The 20,390-nt window shown below is 57.8% G+C and overlaps 1 protein-coding gene across 1 annotated transcript in view; it reads left to right on the top strand.

Annotated features, from left to right (window-relative positions):
• Window positions 1-20,390, top strand: part of MINDY4 (MINDY lysine 48 deubiquitinase 4) — a 94,849-nt gene that overhangs the window by 40,886 nt on the left and 33,573 nt on the right. The window contains exons 7-12 of the mRNA XM_080664577.1: window positions 4,781-4,887; window positions 7,269-7,385; window positions 8,461-8,549; window positions 15,312-15,413; window positions 17,176-17,239; window positions 17,841-17,906. Coding sequence (XP_080520703.1) covers window positions 4,781-4,887; window positions 7,269-7,385; window positions 8,461-8,549; window positions 15,312-15,413; window positions 17,176-17,239; window positions 17,841-17,906 — 545 coding nt within the window. The remainder of the gene's footprint in view (window positions 1-4,780; window positions 4,888-7,268; window positions 7,386-8,460; window positions 8,550-15,311; window positions 15,414-17,175; window positions 17,240-17,840; window positions 17,907-20,390) is intronic.

Here is a 20,390-nt window from a genome sequence, read left to right on the forward strand (position 1 = left end):
GCCCGTCTTTCCCTCCCGGAGAAATCCAAGAAGTCTGCATTTCTGGGTCCACCCGGGGGCCTGAGGAGCCTTCTCTGCATTTGGGGGTTCTTAGGGCCATTCAGAACCTCCAGAGGCCTCCAGAAGATCGTCCCAGTCAACATGTTAGCCCGGCTGTGCCTGGGAAGTCCATTCCTCTGCAATACTTATCAACGTGTGATTGAGGTGACATACGGACAGGGAGGTGCATAGGGCACACTCAGCTGGGTGCATTTCACGTATGTAGACCCCTAACTCCACATGCACGTGTTAGTCTTGAAGCAGTGTTCCCCTCTTTCTGTAATTCTCTACCCCCTCCCACCCCACCTCCCGCCGACGTGTGTCTGCAGGGCTTGCCAAAGGCAGCGGTAGATGGAGAATGACCAGCTGCCCGCCCCCACCAGACAGCGAGGATGGGGCTTGAGTGCCTTTTACATTTGCTCTTCTTCTGGAAGCAGCGATCTACCTGTGGGCCATTTTGGCACATAAGAGCTGTGCCCACACTTGCCTCCCCTTTTAAGGCTCCCTTTTGAACCGAAGCAGAAAGCAGGGCCCTTAGAAGTGACTGCGAGACGTGCCGTCTGAGGCTTTGCTTTGAAGCAGTTGAAAGGCAGGGCAGGCCTCTGAGTGGGGTGTGTATCCTGCTTCGCTCGCTCCAGAGGTGCCTCAGGGTTTGAATCACCAGGAGGGGCAGGCAGGCAGCGGGAAGGCCCTCTCGGTGCCTGGCTGTGCAGACATGAGCTCGGAGCCAGGAAGCGCTGGCGTCGGCAGCCTTTCTAAGGAGCCTCGGTGGAAGGTTTTCCACTGAGAGCCCCTTCAGGTCCCTCGGGCTTCTCGTGGAAGGAAGGCTTTCAGCGACTTTCTCAGAAGCCAGCTCTTTGAAGCACAGGCGTGTTTTCCAGAGGGAGGCAGCCCCTCCGGGCCAGTGGCTCGGCTGGGGACTTAGAAAAGGAGGAGATAGAAGAGCCCATGGGACCCCGTCACCCAGAGAGAGGGAGAGGTTTGGGCAGCCATGGGCAAACTACGGCCCGTGGGCCGGATCCGGCCCGTTCAGCTGTTCTATCCGGCCCGCGGAGCCGAAAGAGTGGAGGGTTCTCTTGCTCTCCCCTCCGCTCCTTTACTTTGAATTTATATTAGTTCACACAAACACTCCATCCATGCTTTTGTTCCGGCCCTCCGGTCCAGTTTAAGAACGCATTGTGGCCCTCGAGTCAGAAAGTTTGCCCACCCCTGGGTTTGGGCATGGGGCGGACACGGGAGTCATGACTGGTTAGAGGAACAGCACACTCTGCCCAGCAGTTCACTCTCCCTGGTTCCGTTCAGCAAACCTCTGCTGGCAGCTCCGTGCCGGGCCCGGGGCGCTGCAGGAGGTGGAGGGGAATAGGAGTGCCTTCCTCCTTGCCGGGCAGGGCTGGTGGCGCCAAGGAAGAGAGTGGCCTCCACAGCAGGGCAGGAAGCACACGCCCAACTTCTGCACCGCTGCAGGTTCTGTGGCGGGTTCTGGAAGTTTCCATAGTGAGGTGGGATCTAGACTGGGCTGTGAAGGATGGCAAAGTCTTGCCAAGTTGAGGTGTGAAAAAAGCCTCCTGGGCACGGCCTGGGTGTGAGAGAGGTTGGCTTGAGGTGACCTGCCCCGAGGGGAAGCGGTGGGGTGCGGGGCGAGGAGGCCGGGAAGAAAGGCCATGGCCAGGCAAGGCCTGTGTTGAGCGCTGTGCTCGAGGGTGACGGACGGTCAGCCAGCAAGGGAGAGGCTGTGCTGGCCAGCAGCGCGCCAGGCTGTGGGGGGCCGTCTCTGCTTATGGGGGGCCATCTCTGCTTGTGGGGGGCCGTCTCTGCTTGTGGGGGGCCGTCTCTGCTTGTGTGTTTGTGGGGGGGGGGGTGGATTCTAGGAGTAAGAGCCTGGGCATTGGGAGACTGGTGAGGGCTCTGGAACAGTCCAGAGAAGAGGTGATGGGCCCCCTGTTCTACATGGGGAGACCCTGCTAAAGGAAGAATTATCTGCCTCTTCCCTCTGCTCTCAAGACCCTTGCTCTCTTCTCCATTCTAGCACTTAATCACCTTGTATTACCTGTTTGGGGCTCGGTCTGCCCCTCTAGGCGGGGCTCTCCCTCAAGGCAGGGATGATGTTTCAGGCATTACCCCTTCTTGTCCCTCATAATCCCTGGCACAAGGTGAATACAATGCTTCAGGAGCAAAGAGAAAAATAGCCTGGCTGGTGTCCTCAGTGGGTGAGCATTGACCCATGAACCAGGAGGTCACGGTCTGGGTTGTGGGCTTGGTCCCCAGTAGGGGACGTGCAGGAGGCAGCCGATCGATGATTCTTCTCATCATTGGTGTTTTTATCTCTCCCTCTTCTTTCCTCTCTGAAATCAATAAAATTTGTATATATAAAGACAATGACATTCTCCTGTAACAGTGAGAGAAAGGGCGGGGCAAGGTAGCAGACATCTGGGGACGCGGGCGCAGTGTGGTGTGTGGGGAAGGGCCCCTGGTGGAGGGTTGGGGCTGGAATCCGCTATCGACCGAAGCCTGAGACTCGAGCTGGAGGTGTTGGGCACTTCCAGGAAATACCACGGGCACCTGGGAAAAGCCGGATGGGGCCGCTGTTATATATTACACTCTACATATGGTTCCTCCAAGGGGCAAGTGAATGGGATAGGAAACCAAACCTCTTGCTTCTCGTTAACCATATAACTATGCCAGGGCCTTAAAAATAGAATTCTCAAACCGCTGGCATTTGCAGCCGGTTTTGTCTGCTTGGCCAACATGTCACTCGGTGGCGCGTTGTTTTTCCCTTGCATGGCGGTCCCGCCACATCAGGCCGGCGGCCTGCTATGTGGTCCTGAACAGGGGCCAAGGTCCTCCTGGCAGAAGCCAAGGCGGGCTGCCTCCTCCTGGGGCCGCCACCCGCTCTGCCTCCCCTGGGCCCCAGCCTCCATCCCCAGACAGTCCATGGGCCCAAGAAGAGCCCGGTGCACCCGGCTCCCTCCCGGACAACCCAGACTAGACAGAAGCCTCCAAGTAGGCTTAAATATTGCCCCTTCTGCCCCCCCCCCCCCCAGGAAACAGTTTGGCCCACGGTGTGGCTAGGAGCCCTCAGGACCTGGGGGCATCACTCTCTTCCTCTGTTTTGGGCCTCTGGGCTCTATAGTAGAGTTATCCCTATTCCTCCAGCAAAAATTCTCACTATCGATCTTTGCAAAGCCTGCCCTCCTCTTTCCCTTCATCCCTCCCTGCCCTCCTCCTCCACCCCCTCCTCCTTTTCCTCCTCTCTCCCTCCCTCTTGCCTTTCCTTCCTTATTTTCCTTTGGCCCCACCCCCAAACTCCCATGACCCTCTCCTCCATCAGCCACCATTCTCGTATATTTAGCTGATATCTTTTTCTTGTGCATGTCCTTGAAAAATGTGTAGTGTTGTCTTGTGTGATGGATATAAACCTCATCTGCTCTCTTACTTTCGCTGCCCAATGCCATGTTTGTAAGCCCCTTGCATGTTGCTGGGTGAACATCTGGTCTTTATTTCAGAGTGTTTTTGTAAGGCCATGGTCACGGTGGCTTTTCAGAAACCCCAACTATGAAAGGTTCTCATTTAAAGCATTCTTTTCAGACTGAAGGTGGACTCTGTCTCCGTCTTGGTGTACCGAGCCCCCAGGCATTGGCCTCATGCTGTGCCTGGCCCTCCACCAGGGCAGAAAGGGAGGCTATAGAATAAGATATGAGACGTGTGTCCTGGGCTGTTGGCCTCTGGATACCATCTCCAGAAGACGTGGGGCAGGGACAGTGACGTGTCTATAGTCCTAGAGGCACAGAACTGTGGGGAAAAATGTCGATATCTGTACGGTGCGGTAAGCTTTTACACGAACCTTCAATCTTGAAGAAACAGAAGAAAAACAGGAGGCCCAGAGGCTCTCTAGAGACGGCCGGCTTTGCCAGAAGAATTGCCTTGGGTGGTTTTCACTTGGGCCTTCATCTGAGGTCTGGGAAGTGCTGCGGCCGTGGCGATGGAGAGAGGGAGCCTCGGTCCTGGGAAGGTGCAGGCTGGTGCGCCAAGGCTCATGCGGGACCTGTCCTGGCCTCAGCCGCCGCAGCTGTAAGAGACTCTATCCAAGATGTGGCCTAGGGTCCCTGCTGGCTGGCGGTCCAGGGACATCTGACTGGCAGGAAGGCAGGCCAATGAGCAGTCGACCTGGGTGTTTATCCTTCTCTGCCAGTTCCCATCTGTGTGACTTAACCTTCTCGAGGCCTCAGTCTCCTCATCTGCAAATGGGGAGGGGGTATGATAATTACCCCCTCAGGGGGCTGCTATGAGGCTTAGGTGGTACAACATGAGTGGTTAATAAACGAAACCTCAACAGTGGTGATCTGTTATTATTTTATCAGGAACGTGCATTTCCTGTGCTAATTCTGCCCTCTTCGTGTTTGTCTCCAGGGGACACGCCTGTGCATCATGCCCACCTTTCCTGGGAAATGTGTCTGAGCGGGCTTTTCTGGGCCCCAGGCATTTCTTTCCCCCTGTGCCCACCAGCAGAGCTTTCCAGGGGACCGTAGCCACGATCCACCGCCAGCAGCCTGTGGCAGGGGCCGGCGTGGGGTTTGGGCACGGAGCGGGGGCTGACTGGCTCTGCCTCTTTCTCCCAGGGGAGGGGCGGTGGGTGGAGGACCGCCGTTCACTCAGAACTCATCACACCCTCAGTGGTAAGCGACTTCACGCTCTGTTCTCCGTGAGTTATGAGCAGGAGCTCACGGGCCGCCTTCTCTTTCAGAGGACGTGGAGGATGCGTCGTTTCGGGACGAAGTCGTTCTCTCCCCAGTCCCATCTGCGCTCAGGCTGCATGTAGCGTCAAAGCCAATCGACCTCCCAGTGGCAAAGGTAGGCGCCGACTTAAAAGTGCGAGTTGATACATCTTGATCTGAATGGGTGTGAAGGGGGTGGTGTGAATCGAAGACGGTTTGATTTGAATTGGTGTGAATGAGGTGATTTTGATCGTTCTGGCTCCATCATCTCAGTATAGCCTCTCAGTCGTTGTTAAACCGGGAATTGGGGTGGGATGTAGACGAAAACCTAAATGAGAGTCAGGAAAACGGGGGCCTAGTCCTGGCAGCTCCCAACTCTCCCCGAACCAAAAGGTCTCAACCTCCTCCCATCAAACGCTCCACGGCCCTGCTCTTCCGTCCCTGAGCTGCCTCGTGGCATCTGCAGTGGCCCCAGCGCTGGGGTGGCCATGGGGTAGTCGCCCTCATTAGACTGGCCCTGCGCCTGCACTCGTCTCTGGGGCCAGGCTGGTACCAGTGAGGAAGGACAGGGAGGAGTCAGCAATTCTTCAGCACCCGCTGGGCTCGCACCCTGGTCTCCTGGAAGGACACTGGGACCTGGGGGGCAGGTTCCTGGCCTTACAGCCTCCTCAGCAGAGTGCCCAGCACTCCGTACCATCTCGGCTGCCAGGTGGCCTCACCCCTCCCCTTGGCCGTGGGGTGAATTCTGCTCCTGCTGTCCGTCGCTGGCTTTGCAGCCAGGATCCAGGAGGAAGATGTAAAACTCCTGGGGCACAGCCGACCTCCTTCTCTTCCTACTCACCAGTATTTACTCAGCACACAGATCCAGAGTCAAAGATTCTTCCAGAGCTTTTCCCTCCCCTCCCTTCCCTTTTCCTTCCTTTTTTAGAAACCACCAAAGGTCAGAGGCGTGCTAGTGGCCCCGACCTGGGAGGAAGTACTCCGGCTGACTGTAGCCACTGGGCCGTGGTTCCCTGCAGGGGGGACCCCAACTTGGGAAGGGTCCTTAGAGGCTGTAGAGACCACTCAGCAGTAGCATCTCAAGAGCAGCTGGAAAACCTGAGGCCCCACAGAAAAGGAGGGCCCAGGGCTTCTGGCTCCGGCCCTGGGACCTGGGACCTCATGGCCTAGCTGGGAGCTGTCCTGTGATTAAGAGAACAGACACAGGCCTCAGCTAGAACTCTCCGGGTTCTCTCTGGGTTCTAGGCTCTCGGGAAACTCCGTTCCAGTACATGGATGGTGGTAGTTGGTGCAAGGAACCCGCCCTGACAGATGACCCTGCCCCGCCCCCCCCCCTCCTGTGCAGCCAGCCCTCCTTTGATGACATGGGGACAAATGCTCTGTCACAGAGATTTTCCTTGTACTTCATGGAAAGAAAAAAGCCATGTTGGAGAGAAATTATCTGAGCTTGTGGGAAAGATCTCACCCAGGGAGGGGGTCTGCGGAGGTGGCATCGGAATCCACATGCTGGCATCTTCAGAGGTGCCTGGATGTAAAATCGTGGTGGAGAGAGAGGAAGTAGCCAGCATGAGGAGTGGGCATCCAGGGAGAGGCTCCGCCTTCCTGTCCAAGGGCCAGGCAGTGGGGAGGGGTTGGCACTTTCTGGGGCTCTGGAGGGTGGGGCTTGGGCTGATGGGAGATGAACCGTGAGCTCAGTGTCAGTCAGAAGTTTAGAGAAGACAGAGCCTTGAGAGGCAGCGGGACCTCCTTCACTGGGTGGTTGGGGTGTTCCAGCCAAGATCTTGGGGGACCACTCTTGGGTGTGTTGTAGAGGAGATTCTCACACATGGAAAGGGTTAGACTAGAGCAGGATTGGCAGACTTTTTCTCTGAAGGGCTAGATAGTATATTTTTGGCTCTCGGTTGCAATCGCTCAACTCTGCTAATGCCATATAAAAGCAGACATAGACAATATGTAAACAAACGGGCATTGATTGTTGTGTTTCAATAAAACTTTATTTATAAAACAAGTGGGGGCCGGATTTGGCCTGTGGGTGTGCTAAGCCTGTCCCACAGCCCCAGTTCTCAGCCTTGGCTGCACACTGGAATCGCCTGGGAGGTTTACAATTACCGACACCAGCCTGACGCCCAGGGTTTCTGATGTGGTGGGCCTGGCACGCGGCCTGGGCACCAGGACTGTTAAGAGCTTCGTAGGTGATTATGATGTGCAGTCAAGAACTTCCAATTCCCTTGTGGAACTAACATTTTGTGTCTCATGTTTCCTCTAAGGAACCTAAAAAGGTTTTGGCCTGGGTCAGCACACACTGGTTTGGATTACAGATGTTCCAGAAGTAAGACCCTCAGGGTTGGTATTATTTCTTCCAGTGTGAGAAGAATGGGTTTGCAAAATAAAAAGAAATAGACGGCCTTCCTGAGAATGGACGGCCCTGCCGAATCCAACAGCAGCTCCTGTGGGAACCCCCGGGCAGAGCACTGTTTACTTTCAAAATAGCCCATAAAACGCTCTCTTCTCTGACAGGACATAAAGACCCTGCTGTTTGGTTCCAGCTTTTGCTGTTTCAATGAAGAGTGGAAACTTCAGAGTTTCTCCTTTAGTGACGCAGCCTCGTTAAAGTATGGCATCGTGCAGAACAAGGCAGGTTGCTCTCACGTTTCCCCAGGACCTTACTGCGGGCCCCTTATGGGTAGGGGTGGCATGCACCCCAGTTGGTTAAATCCTACGAACGTTACCTGGGCCGTCCAGTGCCGGCCAGCCCCTCATTTGCCGGTTGTCACTGGCAGGAACTTCACCTGTGGCTGCCGAGCAGGAGCTGGGGCGCCACCCATCCTGTGAGCACTGCGGCGCCGGAATCCCCTCTGAGAGTGAGGGGTCCCTGCATCTGGCGGGCACCAGAGAGCGTCCTTAGGCTGCGTGTAGAGAACTGGTTTTTCAGGGTAAGGGAGACTCGAGGCAGGTGGAGCAGGAACAAAGCGGGGGTGGGTGGGGAGGGGGAGGCCATGTGAAAGTCCAGCGGCCGCAGAAAGTGAGAAGCAGAGGTGTGAGGGGTGGTGTGATAAGACAGCAACATAGGTGCATTGTGGCAGGATTTGAACTTGGCTTACACCTGTCTCCCAGGACGTGCACTTGAAGGGCCCAAAGGTCCTGTCAATCCCGCAGTTTAACTGGGTTCCATTTCTCAAGCCCCGGGAGCCTCCCCCTGCCCCACACTGCCTGGGGAAGAACCCCAAGACAGCCAGCTTCTGTCCCCAGTGTGGCCAAGCTCAGCACCCCCAAGTCAAGGGCTCCCACAGCCTGCTGTCCTGTCAGTCCTTGACTTGTTGATGTCTCTAGGGATGAGCTCTTCGGGGCGCCTTCTCGGGCTGATGTGGGAGGGGACAAGCCACACCTATTGGGTGCTGCAGGCTTCGGTGGGCAGACGTGAGCGCATGTAAGCGGAGGCTGCAAAGGGACGCTCTTCAGTGAGGGTGGTGGGAAGGCTTCCTGGAGGAGGTGGCCTCCAGGGTGGGCCTCGAAGGCCGGGGAGGTATTTGGCACCCGCAGCCCGTGGACACGAAACGTTCCCCTGGGTGACGGGAAACCTATGGTGACGTCCCGGCTGGTTGTGCAGTCACTTTCCTCCCATCAGACATTGCCGACGCACTCCTCCCTCCAGTGACGGCTCTGCCCTGGGCCACGTCCTGCTGGCACTAATGCGTGCCTTCCATTGCAGGGTGGTCCCTGCGGGGTCCTGGCGGCTGTCCAAGGCTGTGTCCTGCAGAAACTCCTGTTTGAAGGAGCCAGCGGCGCGGACTGCGCTCGGTAAGTGGGCGCCCATTCCTGCGGCAGCCTTCCCCGGAGGCTCCCCCGTGTCCAGGAACACAGGCAGGGCCCGACGTGTCCTTGAGCTGGCGAGGGGAATGGGGGCTGGTGAACGCGGCCTGTGCGACCGGGAAATGAGTTGTGTGCATTTGTCTAGACGCAGGGGTGGGCAAACTTTTTGACTCGAGGGCCACAATGGGTTCTTAAACTGGACCGGAGGGCCGGAACAAAAGCATGGATGGAGTGTTTGTGTGAACTAATATAAATTCAAAGTAAAGGAGCGAAGGGGAGAGCAAGAGAACCGGATAGAACAGCTGGATCCGGCCCACGGGCCGTAGTTTGCCCACGGCTGGTCTAGAGGCAGGGAGGTTGCTAAGTGCTGTCCACGTGGTCATCGGCTGTGGGATGGCGTCGGAACTGGGGCCACCCCCCTCCAAAGCCGCGTGCAACTGTCCAACTGCCATCACACGCCAACCTGCTGACCCTGCCCAAGCCCAGGGCTCGCCTCCCTCCCATGTTACCTCACCTCTGCCAACGTCCCAGCCCCAGGGAACTCGCTTCCACGCCCTCCTGCCACCTATTTTCCAGCTCACAGATCGTTTGCACACAGCAGGTCAGGCTCACTCCCACTCACTCAGCAGCCTTTTCTGGAACATTCCTGTGCAGGCACAAGATAAGGAGGCTCGGTGCTCCAGAAATGCTCTGCCGGTTGATGGATGGCCAGAGAGCCGGACTCCTGCCCCGTGGGTGGTGCAGAGACAGAGGATGGGACGGTGCTGGCCAGGCCGCGCCCCACGGCCTCGGAGGGGCCGCCTGCTTCCCTTTCCTCCCTGCGGGCCAGCTACTAGCTTGTTGTTTTAGTTGAAATAGGACTCACATGCAGAAAAGCACACAAACTGCCCGGCTCCTACGCGTTCTGCTTAACGAACTGTCGCCAAACCACACACGGCGACTGCATCATCCAGCACCCCGAGAGTCTCCTGCCAGGAGACGGGACACCTCCATTCCCGTCCCCAGAGTCCGGTTAAACGGACTCTAAAGTCACAGTTCGGTTTTGCGAGTTCCTGAACTGGAATGGAATGCACTCATCTTTTAAACTAGCCATGTCATCGCCTTTTTTCGTTTTTAAGGTTGAGTGCTATGACGACAACACAGCCATTCCCATTTATTCGGGTTCAGATTCCTGGCGATGGCGGTTCCCCAGACGGTCAGCCAAGCTCCGTGCAGATGAAACTCTTCGCTGCTTCGGTGCCTTTGCCGTAGGCAGGGTCCAGTGAAGGCAGCTTCTCAGGCTTGGCATTTTGTGGCTTGTCTAGTAGTGGAATTTGTCCAGTTGCTTTACAAAGTGACTTTATTCAAGTCAGAGGTGCTGACCATGAGCACAGCATCACCCTAATCAGCACAGCGACAACTCACTGGTCCTTGTTCTCTAGACACCCCGCCCCCGCCACCCCTTTCTCCCAGGTCCGTCCCTCGCCGCCTCCGTGTGTCGGACCCTCCATGGCCTGCTCTGGGAGTCAGCCCAGGCGAGGGCGGGCAGCTTGAGTGTCTGTGGTGGGCAGGGAGCCTGCCGTTGACTCTCCCCAAGGCCAGCACAGTGCGCGATGTTCAGGAGCGCTCCTGACTGGCCGGTGGGATGTGCTCAGCGAGGGCCCCTGGCTGCCCGCATGGTGCAGGGGCTCCCTCTGAGCACCCCGTCCCCACCTGCCTCACTCCTTTCCTTGCACTGGAAGGAAGCGTGCAGGAAGGACTTAGCAGGTGCTTGGCGGGAAGACGGGGCTCAACGAGACAGCCGTGGCCTTGCCCTCATGGCGCCTCTAATTGAAGCAAGAGCCAGACAAATAGACAGGAGGCTACAGGGGACGTGCAGGGTGCCAGGGGTTCACTGGACGTGAGGAGGGTTGGCAGCTGCTGGGGGAGTGACATTTCATCTCAGCGAGAGTGGGGGATGAACAGGACTGATTGCTCTTCTCACACCTCCTCCCCATGCCTGCTCCTCCCTCAGCTTCCCCTTTCCAGCAGATGCCTCAGACTCCTTCCGGCCCTCCAGGCCCTGGGGGCTGGCTGCTCATTGCCCAGAGGCCATGGCTTCAGGGAGGCCTTCCCAGACCTCCCCATTCAAAACAAACCTGGCCTGCATCCGAGCCTCTGCCCCCCATCAGTGCCTTGTTCATCCACGGTGCTACCTGTCACTGTCCACCCACAGCCCCCACCTCAGCCACTGGCTGCAAGAGGACCCGGGCCTTCCTGGGCTGTCAGACTCACAGGCATCCAGCCCAGGGCTTGGTCCACCAGAGAGGCCCTCGGGACTTTTGTTGAATGAAGGCATGGACAAATGGACAGTTACCCAGACTAACAGGGAGGAAAGGGGAATGGTATTCCAGTAAGGAGAACCATGTGTGCAGGGGCTGAGGGCGGGGACAGCAGAGCCGGAATGCTGAGAGTGGCCTGGGGCGGCCAGGGCAGAGTTTGGAGGGGCAGGATGAGACTGGGGCTGGCGGATGGGTCAGGGCCAGGCTGCCAGAGGGGCCTCGGGGCCTGGCCGCCGGCTGGGGTCAAGCCTTGGCCTTGGCCCTCGTGGGAGATGTCTTACAACTCCGCTCAGCCCCATATCCCTTTGGAGCTGCTTTTGAACTTGGACTCGGGCTTCTGAGAAAGTTGTGGATCAGTAGTCAGGGCAAGGCTTTTAAGTTGGTGCCAGGAATGCTGTGTCTGCCCGGGGCCCTAGGCAGGCTTGGTTCCTTATCGCCCACCCTGCATGCCCACTCAGGGGATGGGAGAGCCCCGGATCCAGGCACAACCCTGTGGTTGAGCTCTGCTCTGCACACCGGAGACAGGAGCCAGGGCCCCGGAGGCAGGCAGCCATCCAGGTTGGGGCTGTGGGTGGAAGAAAACGGTGCAGCTGCAGAAAGTGAGGTTCTACCCGCACTGCCTGCGGTCAGCCCTGGCACGGACCTAGGCCCGTTTATATTGACAGGTGTCTGTCTGTTTAAGCGCTGATTAGATGGAGAGCCTCCTGGGTTCAGGCTACGACTTGGGTCAAGCAAAGGCCAAGGGAACGAGGCGCTGGTGACGGAGGAGGGAGGGGTGAGCCAGCAGGATCTGAGCTGATGCTGTGCTGAGGCGAGGCCCTGCAGGTCAGAGGCCACGGGAAGCTGCCTTTGCCAAGCTGGCCTCAGTGCGGCCTGTAGGTGCTGAGGCTGGGGGGTGGGGGTGGGGTGGGGTGGGGTGGGGTGGGCTGTGTCTGGCTCTGTGCTCCCTGCCTGTCCCCAGGCTGGGGGGTGCTAAAGAGAGTGTGAGACTGGGGCCTAGGGACCTGAAATTGTGGGGGAGCAGGGCCTCACTGTCTCCATCTGTGAAGCTGTCCTGCCTAAGGCTGACTGCAAACTGAGGCCTTTGTAAACCCCCAAGGGCTGCGCGAGTGGGTAGGACCATGGGTGTCGCTTGCCAAGGTGCATATGGGGAAACAGGCCCAGAGGCCAAGATGCTGCCCAGGGTCACACCTGGCATCCGTGGCAGAGCCAAGCCTGGCACGTGGCACCCTGTCTGTCGCTCACACGGCTGTGCCCCAGAGGAGACTTGGCGACAGGAGAGCCAGAGAGCAGGGGAGGCCTGAGCATCCTGGGTCTGAGGCTCCTGCGTGCTGGACACCCCGATGGCCTCTCGGTGACCAATGGGTGGCGCTGTGTTTTATGAGGTGCTTCTCGACAGAACCACCCCGCTTTCCTAATTTGGGAAAGGTCAATAGAGAAGAATACAGAGACTAACACAGCAAGTACCTGGGGACCCGCCTCACCTGGCATCTCTGCAGGGACCTCTCTCAGGCCCCAGCTCCTCTCGAAGTTGATTTATTTCTCCAATTTTAACACTGATGGATGGGGTCGTTGATCTCGCACGGGCTGTGTGCTGGGTTGGGTGTGAGGCTTTAGCACTGCCTTCTGACTGAAATTCCAGGATGTCAGAAATGACCCAGCTTAAAACAAACAAACAAACAAAAAAAGGCGGGCACACGCCTTCTCTTCAGGAACCCTGGCACGGCTACCTCGCAGCGCCTGCAGCTGGCGGGCTCGGGGGCTCAGCTCCTGTGGACCCGGGGTGGTGGGGGGCTCCGGGCTGGCGGCCTGTGCCAGGGGCTCCTGTGCCGGGTCTGCAGGCCTGGGGTGGAGACCCCTCCTTGCTCTCTCTCCTTCCCACTGACGGACCGGCGGCTGGGGAATGTTTCTGTGAAAGCCGCGCGGTGGATGTGATGTGCCCTCCCGGGAAGGCATGCTGGAATAAAGGTTTCTTGGCAGGCCCGTGTTCTGCTGCAGGATGTCGGACCTCATTAAGACTCATCCATCAGGCCGGCAGCTGACCTCTCTTCCATCCTGGAGGATAGTGCGGGCAACGGGACGCCGTGTTTTTCCACTCGAGGAGGGCTGTGCCAGCGCTCAGCTGGTGGGCAGGGTGGCGAGCCCTCAGTGCCCTGCAGGCCTGGCAGGGCCTCTCACCTTCACTTTCCTTCTGAAGTCGGGGAATTTGAGGCCCAGAGATGGAAGGACACTTGTCTGAGACCCCTCCAGACACAGAGCAGAGCCTGGCTCGGACCCCAGGTCCAGTGGCCCCGGGCCAGCCTTCCTCCCACCCACTCCGGCAGCTTGGGCTGTGAGAGGGAGCAGATGGACTAAGCAGCCTGCACTCAGCTTGCCTCTGCATTCTCTACAAACTCCGTCTAGTGGGCCTGTGAGATGGACAGGTCAGGCTGTTCCAAGATCAGTCGGGTAGAAACACCTCTGAAAGACTCGGGTAGTTTAGGCCAACGCAGAATGAATTCTTTCCCACTCCCACCCCAGCCCAGACAAGGGTCTTCATCCTGCACTTTGGGGGGACGTAGACTCTTTTTTTTTTTTTTTAAGATGTATTTTTATTGATTTTTACAGAGAGGAAGGGAGAGGGATAGAGAGTTAGAAACATCAATGAGAGAGAAACATCGATCGGTTGCCTCCTGCACACCTCCCACTGGGGATGTGCCCACAACCAAGGTACATGCCCTTGACCGGAATCGAACCTGGGACCTTTCAGTCCGCAGGCCGACGCTCTATCCACTGAGCCAAACCGGTTTCGGGGGGACGTAGACTCTTAAAGAGACTTCTCGTTTAAGAGCCCGGCCAGGTGCGAGATGCATGGTAGGAGTTGATAAGTGTGTGTCTGCTGAGCAAGGCAGTGCGGAACCATCCTGGTCCCTGAGGCCTGGCCGTGAAGGCAGACACCACGTCATCTGGTGACAGTTGTCTGGGTGACTGAACACATCACCTCCTTCCTCTTGATTTTCAGCTGTACACACACAGGTGGGGACACCATCTGCCCCGGGGCAGGATGGGATGCTTAGGGCATCGGGCCCAGTGCCCGTGTACAGGTGAGGAGGTGACAGTCAGCAAGGGCAAGGGGCTTCCCGGGGCCTGGGAACCAGAGTGGAACCCAGGCCCGACCACCGGAGCCGGGCCCGCCCTTGCTGCAGCCACACGTGCTTCCTGGGAGGCTGGGTCTCCCATGAGGAGGAGGCTGGCGGAAGCTCCGGGCTGGGTGGACAGACCAAGTGCAAGTCCAGGAAAGAATGAGGACTGTTGTGTAGACACACGGAGGCCGGAGGGTCTGTCGCCAGGAGCCGGTGCTGGACAGACAGGCTCGAGGCAAAGGAAGGCTGGTTCTCAAAGCCACCTGCCCCGGACGACGGCCATTTCCCACGCTCTCCCCGTCCCTGGGTCCCTGGGTGCTGTGGTAGGAGCTCCCATCTTTGCTGTGTGACGTAGGTGGGGCGTTTAGTCTCGGTGTCCCAGGCTTCCCCTTTGACCAGGAGGTGACAGTCCTGCCTCCTTCACAGGTGCTGGAGCGATGAGGGAACGCAGCGCCAGAGCGCGGGCAGGGCACGGAGGAGGCGCCGTGCTTGGCTTCGCCCTCCTCCCTCCCTCACTCACCCCCCAGCGGCCTCTTCGTTGCTGTTTATTTTCATAAGAGATTTTCTGCAGTTTTTGGCACACTGACTGCCCATCCTTCTTGTGGGATGGCACCCCTCCCCCTGCGCTAGAGTTCCCCAGGGTCCCATCCTGGCCACTGCCTCTGCCGTTCCTCGTCCTCTCCGGGCAGTCTTAGCCACCCAAGGTGCCAAGGACCCCTCAGGTGGCTCGGAACCCGCCACTCAGCCCCGGCCACTCTTCCGGGCTTTAGATGTGTTCCATACACCACCTCCCTCAGCCCCGATCCCCGCCCTGTGCTCTTCATCTCGAATTCCTCCTCTCCCATATCCCCTTCCCCCAGGACTTCCAGTCACCAGCAAGTCAGGCTGCTCCCCTGCCCCCTGCGCCACCCCCCCCCCCCCCCCCGCCGCCGCACCTGTGGTCTCCTTTCCTATTGCCTCTGGGGCCCAGGTGCTGCCGAGCATGGCTGGGCAGGGCAGTACCTTGCCTGTGCCCAGGATGGCTTTCCTTCCTCGGGTGGCAGCAGGGCTGGGGCACGTCTGGCTCAGCCTCTTGGGCTGCCAGAACTCACCCCCCCTTTTACACACACCCCGCGGCCAGCAAGTCTCCAGGCCCTTTGCTCCTCCTCCAGCCCCGCCCAGGGCCCCTCCCTCCAGATGCTTCATGTGGTCCTCATCGGAAGAGGTCCCTCCAGGCCCTGCAGGGCGCCCCTCTGGGTGGCAGAGGAAAGGAGGGGCCATCTGCCCCGGGGCTGCGCTGCCCCTGGTTTCCATTCCATCGACATAAACACACTCCTTTTCCTCCTCAGGCAGCTGCAACCTTCCAATGCGCACAGGACCCACTGCCTGGCCCTGGCCATCGCGGACATTTTGTGGCGGGCTGGGGGCCACGAGAGAGCCGTGGTCACACTGTAAGTGCTTCCCGGGGCCGTGCTGCTACCGCTTAAACTTGGGCTAGCTCAGCTGTGGTCAAGCTGGCTGTGTGCCCTCCCAGACCCCTGCCTGTGCCCCATGCTGGGACCAGCCCAGAGAGCCAGCGGATGTGCTGGGCAGCCCTGCCCTGGCGAGCGGGGGGAGGGGGACTCCATCTCATCTCAGAACAGGCCAGATCTGCCTGCCTGCCTGCCTGCCCCCCATGCCCGGGAGCTCTGGGGGTGCTGCCTGCCTGAGAAAACCTCTGACCCGCACCTGCTCCCCTCTATAATTTTCTGACCCAGAGGCCTTGGAAAACAACTCTTCAATTGACCTAGTCACCACCACCCCCGATTTGTATCCTCTCCCCAGTCCCCAAAGCACGCTCTGTTTGTTCTGTCACTTGGGTCCCTCCAAGGAGGGGACTCAGGTGAGTGGTCGATGGCGGAGCCAACAGGGTCTTCCTGCTTCCTCCCTCCTGCCCTGGGTGGAGGTGCCACCTCGTAATCCACACGGATGCCTGGCTTTCGGCCGGATGGAAGCATCACTTGCCCCCAGCCCTGCGGCAGGCTTTAGTGAAGGGGTGCCTTTTCCCAGCTCTGTCACTTATTGGCTGTTTGACCTTGGGCAACTGACTCAACCTCTCTGTGCCTCATCTGTTGACTCATCTGGAAAATGGGGGTGATGATGATTACATAACTGGTGATTATGAGGGAATTAAATGAGTCAATATAAATCAAATGATGTATAATAAATGATAATCTGTCAGTGTAAATCACAAATCCATATAAATAAATGATAAATAACAACCAATGAATGTGGAATGCTCAGGACAATGTCTGGCACTTACTAAGTGCCATGTCAGTGTAGGTATTACCATTATTCTTTTTTTTTAATATATTTTATTGATTCTTTACAGAGAGGAAGGGAGAGGGATAGAGAGCTAGAAACATCGATGAGAGAGAAACATCGATCAGCTGCCTCCTGCACACTTCCCACTGGGGATGTGCCCGCAACCAAGGTACATGCCCTTGACCGAAATCGAACCTGGGACCCTTCAGTCCGCAGGCCGACGCTCTATCCACTGAGCCAAACCGGTTTCGGCTATTACCATTATTCTTACTGATCCTACAGAGTGCTCATCCTTGGTACCCATGTTCCAGTTAACGTACTAACCCTGGTCCTCAGGATCTCCTGGCAGCCCTGAGAGCAGAGGGGGCAAAAATTCAATTTCTTCCTGGTTTACAGACTAGGAGAGAGAAGCCCAGAGAGGGGCAGTGGCTGGCCCAAGGCTACACAGCTGGCTAATGGCACAGTGGGCCCCAGCCCCCAGCCTAGCTCTGGGCCCTGCCTCACTGGGCGGCGCACCCAGGATGCTGTGAAAACACGCTGGTGGGTCAGTGAGAGCCTCCGAGGCTGGGATTCCTGACGTCCCTGGGCACGAAGGGCAAGCCAGCATCCCTTAGTGTGGAACTGTGTCTGTCGGCTGTGGGTCACAGGCCGACTTCCTCCCGCCAGGACTTGGGTTTGGCCATGCCAAGCTCTCCTGCTGTCTTTTTTCCATCCCTTTCCCTCCTTTCCTCTGTTAGTGGCGCTCTCTGGACCCAGCCTCGTGGGGAAAAGCGAGAACGCCTTGGCTCCTTCTCTCCCCGGAGCCACCTTCCCACCCGCCCTCATTGAATGGCACATGTGGACTCGCTCTGGCCCAAGGTCATGTCTTTTTCCACGCACTGGACTCATGCGTCTCCATTTCCTTTTTAGGGCTTCGGGAACACAGCAGTTCATTCCAACAGGGAAATACAAAGCAGATGGAGTCTTAGAAACAGTACGGCTTTCTGGAAAATTATCACGCAACCCTTGGCTTGGTTTGGGCACGGTCTCCTTTCATATAAGTAAATCCTTCCTCAGCTGGGGAGGGCCCGCCCTCCCTGTGGCCCCGCCAGCAGAACCTCCCCCTGGGGCTGGGGCTGGGGCTGGGGGGGCAGGTGGGGGCTTTGGAGGGGGGGCTCTTGCCAGAACTGGCTTCATGGCCCCAACCAAGGCTGATGGGCAGCCTGTGACATCGAGGCCGTACCAAGCCCAAAGCTCCCCCGCAGGAGGCCGCCACCATGGGGGCCTCGCTTTACCGAGTGGTTTCATGTGACCTGGGTCGGGCACCTGTGGCCCTGGGCGCCTAAGGAAGGGTCTCACTTTGTTGGCTGTTTTCTCTAAAAAGCGACTTTTCCTGACCTGCCTGAGAAAGCAAAAGAAACTCATATCTGCTGCTTTCCACCCCACTCAGGACACTGCCTGCCGGGCTTAGAACTGGCTTGGTTGGCGATTTGGATAGGACATCTGCCCCACAGTCCCCGCCCGCCCCGCCCCACCCCCAGGTGCTCCTCAGGCTCCTGGCTCGGGCGGTTCACTCTGTGTTTGTGTCTCCTCAGCTCATACTCCACGATCTGACCTGCTATGAGGAGCTGGTGGCTTTTCTCCAGCAAAGCATCCATCAGGTATGCGCGGTGGTTTAGTTTGTGGGGTTGTGTGTTTGTTGTTAAGCCTTCTACTTGGTTTGTAGTCGAGATGTTGGGGAACTGGCGTGGTCCCCCTCACACCACCCTGGGCGGCGCTGCGGGTGGTGGGTAGAGGGTAGGGAGGAGCTGCTGCTGGCCCTGGGTACCGTGGCTGCAGGAGAGTGGGCTTGGGGAGCAGGGACCCAGGCCCCGCCATGCTTCCTGGAGGGCTGGCCGTGGCTGCCAGGTTCAGCCTGCTGCACTGTGGGGGCTGCCGCGGGGGACGGAGCGGGGTCCGAGTGGAGGGAAGCAGCCACTCGACCTTGTCTTTGAGAGCTTTCTCTCTGTCTGAGGGGAAGCAGACACCTCCAGAAGCGAAGTACCCTTTGCCAGTGAGTGGGAGGGGCCCTGGGGTACTGATCACATGACCCAAGCATCTGAGGCCCCCTCACTGCCCACTGATGGCCCCCGGTGACCCTCAGCATCAAGGTCTACATCCTTGAGTGTGGGCGGGGCTTGTACCCCCAGGTGTCCAGGAAGCCCCAGCAAGATGGCTGTGAAGGAGGTTCCGAGTATAGGGCCTGTGCCTGGGAGGGGCGCCTTCCTCTGCCAGCCTCTGGGCAGGCTCCCCTCCCCCCCCCCCCGTGCCCGCCCTGGTCCCTGGGTGCATGCAGTCAATAGCTGGCCCTCCTCTCTGGAAGGCCGTGTTTCCCCTGCAGTTTAACTTATGTTTTTGCTGGAAGCCGCTGAGCTGCCTCAGCACAACCCTCACCAAATTCATTTTTCATGGTCTGTGCCTGAGAGGGCTTCCTCGTGCCAGGCCTGGAAACCAACACCGAGCCGTCTCTGCCCAAATAAATAGCCTCCTTGCTGAGCTTTCATTACCGCTCACCCCCTGGACGGGGTGTCTGGCCGGTCCCCGCGAGCTGGGGATGCCTCCGCCCTGCCTCCGAGTGGGGCTCCTGGTGGGCTTGGGTCTCTGTGGCCCGAGCAGCATGGGAATGGCGCTTCCCCAGCGGGACAGACGTGTTCCTGGCCCCAGCGATGGTTTCCGGCCTTTCAGGGTAGGCGCCTGGCCCTGCGGTCTCCCGTGTCTTGGCAGCTTGAATTTGATGAGATAATTTGAATCAATGTTTTTAAAAACAAACACACACACAAAAAACCCCCAAAAAACAAAAAACAAAAAACCAAGATGGGATATTGGTGCCATTCGATCATGTTCCGGCAAGAGCCCAGGTGGGGGCATTCCCTCCAGGCTGTGGTCTGGTCTAACAGTGCACGTGGAGGCCACGGCCAGGGCCCTGCAAGGTCCCTCAGGGTGTTCCAGGGACCGGACAGGGTGGGCCCGAGTGGAATAATAGCTCTTCCTGTGAGCGTGTGGGCCCCCAGTGGTTTCTGTGTCCCCTTCATCACGGTCCTGAGAGGAGACAGTCTCTGCAGGCCTGTCAAGGCGATGTGCAAGTCCAAGGCAGAAGCGGGCAGGCATTTCAGAAGGGGAAACTGAGGCTGGGAGAGCTTTGTCGCTCCCTAAGGCAGCACGCAGGTCTGTGGTTGAGCTGTGACAAGGGCGCAGGGGGCCCAAGTCCGCCAGGCCTGTCCCCGCGGCAAGGACTCAGCCCTGCTCTGTGCGGTGGTCACGGCGTCCGTGGAAATGTGCGGAGGAGGTGTGCGTGGTCCTCATTTTGCAAATGGGGACAGGAGGACAGCAGAAGTGCGGTGACTGGCCTGGTATCCCAGGATTAACATGAGGTGGGTTTAAGATTGCTCTTGATGCATTTCTTCCACCTCTACTTGCAAACACAGATGGAAAATGGCTTACTGAGGAGTGACGTCCTCAGGGCTTTTCTGTGTTCTACCAGTAACTGTGGTAACCTGCCCTCTCCTGCCTCCAGGCCTTTGCGCGTGCCTCTCCTCTTGCGTGGAACAGCACTCCCTCCTCTTCTGATTCCGCCTCATCCCTGGGGTTTCTGTTCAGACACCATTTTCTCCAGAAAGCCTTTCTTGACACTCCCTCCTTCCCCAAACTCGACGTCTGTATTGAAGGCCCTTCCTGTGTGTCTCCAGAGGAAGCCGTATTCCCATCAGAGCAGAGCCCCTTCCCCACCCTTCCGGGGCGTATTGTCCTTCTTCCCCAAGTTACTTCTCAGGAGCGTGGATCTCTGCCCACCTGTGCACAGTGTAACCTTAGCAGGGAGCAGCTTCTTGGCTATTTCACGTGGTACTTGTTTTTGAATGACTAATTGAATTAGTGGACGGAAGTAAAAACTATATTTTGAGACAAAGAAGAGATCATTTTATCAAAAGCTTGAGCTAAAATAGTTACCACACTTGAGCACCGTATTTGGCTCTGAGCTTCTTGGTGCCAAGGCAAAATGGAAATATGATAAATTCTATAATTTTTATTGTTCCAGGAAAACAAGCTTTTTTTTTTTCTTTTTTTCTGGTTATAAGTCCAAAAACAAACTGATCACATGTAAAGACCTG

The sequence above is a fragment of the Plecotus auritus genome (genome assembly GCF_963455305.1).
Source record: "Plecotus auritus genome assembly, chromosome: 4".
Classification (NCBI taxonomy): domain Eukaryota; kingdom Metazoa; phylum Chordata; class Mammalia; order Chiroptera; family Vespertilionidae; genus Plecotus; species Plecotus auritus.